We start from the raw sequence: 7,500 nt of genomic DNA on the forward strand, positions 1-7,500 counted from the left end.
TTACTGAGAACTTTCGGGAATCTGTTCGACTGAAAATTGAAATCGAACAGATTCCCGAAAGCTCTCTTTATATTTTTTTTCTAAATATATTTGAAAATATATCTATACAGAGAGTTTTCGGAAATCTGTTCGACTGAAAAGGGGAATCAAACAGATTCCCGAAAGTTCTCGGTATACATTTGTTTTAAATATATTCAAGATAAACCTATTCAGAGGGCTTTCGGGAATCTGTTCTACTGAAAAATGGAATCGAACAGATTCCCGAAAGCTCTCTATAGAGATTCATTTTTCGATACATTTGTACCCATACATAACCATGGATTTGTTTCTCCACCCCGATCATTGTGTATGATATAAAAAATCCAAAAGGATCCTTTATAACCCCATCTCATTCTTCTAAAAGTCCGAGAGACTCGTTGTCATGTTTATATCTTCTGTTGGAAGACTTTAGTATCTGATTACACAAAGGAATCATCTTACTGGTGTCAGTGTTACTTTAAGTAACATTTCTTACTGTGAGAAGGGGTTGGTGCTTTGTTCAGGTGTACTCTGTGAGATTACTTCATGGCAGATTCCAATTCCTCTAAAGGTACTGACAAACGAAAACGTGAGAGAGAGAGAGAGAGAGAGAGAGAGAGAGAGAGAGAGAGAGAGAGAGAGAGAGAGAGAGAGAGAGAGAGGGCAGTAAATATCTGTCTATTTTTCTGACAATTCTTTGAGAGAGAGAGAGAGAGAGAGAGAGAGAGAGAGAGTAGCAACTGTCTGTCTGATTTTGTGACAATTCATTGACAGAGAGAGAGAGAGAGAGAGAGAGAGAGAGAGAGAGAGAGTAGCAACTGTCTGTCTGATTTTGTGACAATTCAGAGAGAGAAAGAGAGAGAGAGAGAGAGAGAGAGAGAGAGAGAGAGCAACTGTCTGTCTGATTTTGTGACAGTTCATTGACAGAGAGAGAGAGAGAGAGAGAGAGAGAGAGAGAGAGAGAGAGAGAGAGAGAGAGAGCAGTAATTATCTATTCAATTTTCTGACAATTCTTTGAGAAGAGAGAGAGAGAGAGAGAGAGAGAGCAGTAATTATCTATTTAATTTTCTGACAATTCCTTGAGAGATAGAGAAAAAGAAAGAAGGTGGTAGTGTGTTCAGGCAACTCATCCTTGAGAGCAGAATAATAATTTCTTCAGATATCCATTAGCCCTTCCCAACGGGCACTCACACCTCAGCCCCCTAAAAATAGAAAGGATTTGGACCCACCATTGAACCCAAAATCTGCACCAAGAATCCATCTCACTATCTAATCTCATCTTCCTTTGTCATATTCCATAAAACAGAATTCAAATCCATCAGCTTTCAAGGTATCTTATATTCACTCTTACGGGTTGCTCTATGAGCAAGAGCCCGTGCTGGCATAGAGCCAGCTCAGTCAAAAACAGCATCGACATTATGGACACAAATGCACAAACAGAGAGAAGAAAGAAAACTAACACACCCGCTCATACAACGATTATAATCAACTGACACGTGATTTATAGGCCATACTTTACTTCAGGGAACTTGAAAAACTGGGCGTCAATCCTGACCGGTTTCGATTTTTTTTTTCCTTTTTTTTTTGAGAATGTTTTCAGATATCAAGCCTAAACTGGTCAGAATTTACACCCAGTTTTAGATGCCGAAACCGATTTACACCCAGTTTTAGATGCAAAGCCGAAACCGGTAAGGATTTACGCCCAGTTTTAGATATGAAGTCGAAACCGGTCAGTATTTACATCCAGTTCTTAATTTTTCCTGTGGTCGAGTGTCATACACACACACACACACACACACACACACACACACACACACACACACACACAGATAAGACTGCAAAGAACAGAACACTCACGTTGGACTGTCAGTGAAAAGGTATTGCTGACTGTTCTCCCCTGAACATTGGTGACGACACAGGTGTAGGACCCCGACTGATTCCTGACGATTCTCCTGATGACGAGGGACTGTTTACTGATGACGACTCCTGTGCTGATGTTCTGGGAGATTTCCTGGCCCTTTTGGGTAGAAGAAGAAAGTTCAGCTGAAATGTAAGAGGAGGGATTAAGAAGATACGAAGCTCTCTTTTCCTCTTGGTGGCTTAATAACAAGGTGTGATAAAAGGTGATATGGGCAAACAAGTCTCCAAAATTTGTATTATAGTGAATGGTAGGTTATTTATGTTTAGGAATATATTTAGATGGGAGTTGAGGAACAGAACTTGGTGGTTTTATAAAATGTTTAATTAAAAGTTTAACAAAAGATAACATAGGCAGACACGTCTCCAAAATTTGTGTTAGAGTGAAAGGCAGGTCATTTATGTTTGAAAATATACTTAGATGAGAGATCAAGGAACGATAAATAAGATGTTTAGTTATGAAATAAATATTAAAAGTTATTTTTGCCCATTTTTCGTGTTGATAAATATTTCGCAGAGTATGATATATGTTTTGAACAGGTATCAAATTTCAATGTTCCATTAACCTCATGTATTCTATTTGATAATTAAATCATTTCTAATAACTGAGATAATTCTACTGGAAATTTAAATTATCCCTAACAACATTAACACTTTAGAAAGTATTTATTAAACCTTGACCAAGTCGTTTTCATTTTGATAAAAAGTGATTCCAATAAAATTAAATTTCTAACATTAAAAAGCCCCAAAAAATAATTTCATCTCTCTAATGACCGAGTTAATTGTATTGTAAAGTTAAATCATTTCTAACAGCAGTAACTCTTTTCAAAGTGTTTATTAAACACTGAACAACCCGTTTTGCTAAAGATGATTTTAAGAAATAATAATTCCAGTAAATTTAATTTCTATCTTTAAAAACCGCCCAAAATTTCATGTCTCTAATAACTGGGATCATTCTATTGCAAATTTAAATTGTCTCTAACAACAGTACCTCATTATGAAGTATTTTTCAAACCTTAACAAACTCGTTTTGCTAAAAATTATTTTAATAACAAGTAATTGCAATAAAATTCAATTTCTATCTTTAAAAATAATAATAATAATTTCATGTCATCCTTAAACATGTTCATTTCCCACAAATATTTTATTTTCTAATTTCTGTCAATAATTTACTCTGGCAAACTATAAGAAAAAACTTTACGTTGAAATCGTATATTTTCTCATTTCTGCCAGTAATTTACTATGGCAAACTGTAATGAAAAAGGCTTTACGTTGAAATCTTTTATTTTTTAATTTCTGCCAATAATTTACTCAGGCAAACTATAGGAAAAAAAGGTTTTACGTTTAAATCTTTTATTTCCTAATTTCCGTCAATAATTTACTATGGTAAACTATAAGGAAAAAGGCTGTATGTTAAAATATTTTAATTTGTAATTCCCGTCAATAATTTACTCTGGCAAACTATAAGAAAAAAAATTTTACGTTGAAATCTTTTATTTTCTAATTTCAACCAATAATTTGCTCTGACAAACTACAGTATGAGGAAAAAGACTTTACGTTGAAATCTTTTATTTTCTCATTTCTGCCAATAATTTACTCTGGCAAACTATAAGCTTTTATGTTGAAAAAGGTTTTATACGTTGAAATCTTTTATTTTTATTTTCTAATTTACGCCAATAATTTACTCTGTCAAACTATGGCTTTACAAATCTATAAGTCAAAAAGTCAAACTATAAGGAAAAAACTTTACATTGAAATCTTTTATTTTCTAATTTCTCAAACTATAAGGAAAAAAGGCAATAATTTTCTAATTTCTGGCAAACTATAAGGAAAAAAGGCTTTATTTATTGAAATCTTTTATTTTCTAATTTCTGCCAATAATTTACTCTGTCAAACTATAAGGAAAAAAATTGAAATCTTTTATTTTCTAATTTCTGTCAATAATTTACGTCAAACTATAAGGGAAAAAAGGCAATAATTTATGTTGAAATCTGTTATTTTCTAATTTACGCCAATAATTTACTCTGTCAAACTATAAGGAAAAAGGCTTTACATTGAAATCTTTTATTTTCTAATTTCTGTCAATAATTTACTCTGTCAAACTATAAGGAAAAAGGCTTTACATTGAAATCTTTTATTTTCTAATTTCTGTCAATAATTTACTCTGTCAAACTATAAGGAAAAAGGCTTTACGTTGAAATCTTTTATTTTCTAATTTCTGCCAATAATTTACTCTGGCAAACTATAAGAAAAAAGGTTTTACATTGAAATCTTTTATAATTTCTGTCAATAATTTACTCTGTCAAAAAGGAAAAAGACATTGAAATCTTTTTTTTCTAATTTTGTCAATAAAATCTTTTTATTTTCTAATTTCTGTCTAATTTCTCTGTCAAACTATAAGGAAAAAAGGCTTTCAATAATTTACTCTGTCAATAATTTACTCTGTCAAACTATAAGGAAAAAGGCTTTATGAAATCTTTTATTTTCTAATTTTGTCAATAATTTAGTCAAACTATAAGGAAAAAAGGCTTTACATTGAAATCTTTATTTTTAATTTCTAATTTTCTGTCAGTAATTTACTCTGTCAATAATTTACTAACTATAAAGGAAAAGGCTTTACATTGAAATCTTTTATTTTCTAATTTCTGCCAATAATTTACTCTAGCAAACTATAAGGAAAAAAGGAAATCTTTTATTTTATGTTGAAATCTTTTTTTATTTTCTACTTTCTGCCAATAATTTACTGTATAAAATATAAGGAAAAAGGCTTTATGTTGAAATCTTTTATTTTCAAATTTCTGTCAGTAATTTACTCTGGCAAACTATAAGGAAAAAGGCTTTACGTTGAAATCTTTTATTTTCTACTTCCTGTCAATAATTTAGTCTGGCAAACTATAAGGAAAAAGGCTTTACGTTGAAATCTTTTATTTTCTACTTTCTGCCAATAATTTACTGTATAAAATATAAGGAAAAAGGCTTTATGTTGAGATCTTTTATTTTCAAATTTTCTGTCAGTAATTTACTTGGCAAACTATCTTTAAAAAAGGCTTTACGTTGAAATCTTTTTTTATTTTCTGTCAATAATTTAGTCTGGCAAACTATAAGAAAAAAGGCTTTACGTTGAAACCTTTTATTTTCTAATTTCTGTCACTAATTTACTCTGGCATACTATAAGGAAAATTTTTACGTTGAAATCTTTTATTTTCTAATTTCTGTCAATAATTTACTCTTGCAAACTATGAAAAAAAGGCTTTGCGTTGAAATCTTTTCCTTTCAAATTTTTGTCAATAACTTACCCTGTCGTGGTATTAAAAAAAAGCATTACATTACTTGAAAAGAAACAGGATAAACCTTTTCTTGTCTTCAGATGCTTTAGAAATCAATGAAACAATTCGGTGGCTGAAGGAACTCACATTATGGTACCACTCGATCCGATGGAATCTCGGATTCGACTTGATGTCACACTCGAAGTAGACGTCGTCCTCCTCCTTGATGTTCTCGGCCTCCAAGGGCTTCCCGAGGCTGAGGTCCACGATGGGCTCGTCTAGAAAATTAGGAAATAGACAAATAGATCGATAGGTAGACAGGGCAATATGGAAAAGCGAGAGAGTGACGAGCGATGATAAAGCTTCAAAGGCAGACGGAGAGAATGATGAGGAAAGGGAATCTAGAGGACAAAGAGAGAGAGAGAGAGAGAGAGAGAGAGAGAGAGAGAGAGAGAGAGAGAGAGAGAGGTTGGAAACAAACATAAGGCAGACGGAGAGAATGAGGAGAAAAGTGAATCTAGAGTGATAGAGGACAGAACGAGAGAGAGAGAGAGAGAGAGAGAGAGAGAGAGAGAGAGAGAGAGAGAGAGAGAGAGAGAGGGGGAAACAAACCTTCTGTATAAAACGACGCCTCTCCTCACAATTACCTCGAAATGAGGAACACTCTTCGTGTGTCCATAAACATCTATTTCAAAGCGAATTCACCACTGCATAATAAAGAAAAAAATAATGAAATAAAACTTTCGTAGCATCACTTGATACTCAAACGAAAGAGCAGGGAAAGAGTATTTTACATAATTATCATATATTGTTCTGCTTGCCGTAATCTTTATTGAAGGATGACGGCAATGAATAGTATTTCAAAAAATACGCAGGAACGAAAAATTTGTTTAAAATCTTGTCTTCACTTTCCTGTTCATAAACATTATAATTTTTTTCATTTTTCGTGTAATATATTGCTTACTGTTTGTGTATGAGTCATTACTAAACGAACTGTAGAGCTCTGAATTAATAAATTTTGGAATCTGGGGAAATGTACAAATAATATTGATTTTTTTTTTTTAGGTCCAGCTATAAGGAGAGAAACACGAATTCTTGATCCTTGAAAATAACTTTTTTTTTTACATTATACTTAATTGCATCATCAAATACATTCTGATAGTTTTAGGTTTTTAAATATTACTGAAAAGATTTATATGCAAACGTAAGAAGAGAATACCAGGTAGACCTCTAGAATTTTAAAGAATATTCTCAGCATCAAGTTGTATTTAATGTCAATAAAAATTCAGAGTTTCAAAATTTACAAACAGAACTTTCTTGGTTGTTAAAAAATAACAATAAATTTAGACTACAGATTTTTTAGTTTAATTTATGAATCTTACCCAATTTTTCATAAATACTGACAAGAAGAATTCTGAAGTACTTTTGCCCAAAGAGGAACTAGCAGGTTATCAAGTTATATGCCAATCCACATATCAATAAAGAACAATATACTGTAATAAGCATAAGTTAATGATTACTACACACTAGATATTATATACACACTAGATACAACATATATATATATATATATATATATATATATATATATATATATATATATATATATATATATATATATATATATATATATATATATATATACAAGAGGAACTAATGATTATGTAAACAAGTTATATGCCAAATACACACATCAAGAATAACCAATGTACTATAGAAGCATAAGCTTATTAATACTACACACTAGATATAATATTTATATTTATATATTTATATCGCTTCGCTCAGTGATTGAAGAAATATATCGCACGTAACTCACGACACAAATAATGAAATTTGACCCTCGACTCAGAAGCAAATATTCGTCCTCCTTCGACACTGAACAGACAGTGGACGACGATATTCAACTACAGATGTACTCTTCTTCTGTTCTACTCTTCCATTCCTTCAATCAGTGAGCGAAGGCGCAAGCAAATTACCTCTTGAACTCACAGTAGACAATGAGCTTTCTCCTGTCTGACAGAGGCTCCTCGCGGGAGAGAGCAGGATTCGCACCTGTGCAGGTGACTGTCGCTCCGTCATCCTCGCCCGTCACGGAGACGGTCAGAGTGGCTGTTGTGATGTTACCACCGTCTTGTATCTGTCTCGTGGAGAGACGGAATGAGTGGCAGTTCTGTTACGAAATACTTTAGAGATGACTGTTCGTAAATCTAATACTACCCTGTCCTATTCTAAATGTAAATACTACCCAAATACTATCCTCCTTGCATTTTAGTACATTTTTATCTATTTATTAATT

At 32.5% G+C, this 7,500-nt stretch overlaps 1 protein-coding gene across 1 annotated transcript in view; it reads right to left on the bottom strand.

Annotated features, from left to right (window-relative positions):
• Window positions 1–7,500, bottom strand: part of LOC136852269 (uncharacterized) — a 60,075-nt gene that overhangs the window by 8,952 nt on the left and 43,623 nt on the right. Inside the window, exons 8-10 of the mRNA XM_067126740.1 lie at window positions 7,194–7,341; window positions 5,349–5,479; window positions 1,876–2,035 (exon numbers count right to left, since the gene is read on the bottom strand). Of these exons, the coding sequence (XP_066982841.1) occupies window positions 1,876–2,035; window positions 5,349–5,479; window positions 7,194–7,341 (439 nt within the window). The remainder of the gene's footprint in view (window positions 1–1,875; window positions 2,036–5,348; window positions 5,480–7,193; window positions 7,342–7,500) is intronic.

Source organism: Macrobrachium rosenbergii, chromosome 25 (assembly GCF_040412425.1).
Source record: "Macrobrachium rosenbergii isolate ZJJX-2024 chromosome 25, ASM4041242v1, whole genome shotgun sequence".
NCBI lineage: Eukaryota > Metazoa > Arthropoda > Malacostraca > Decapoda > Palaemonidae > Macrobrachium > Macrobrachium rosenbergii.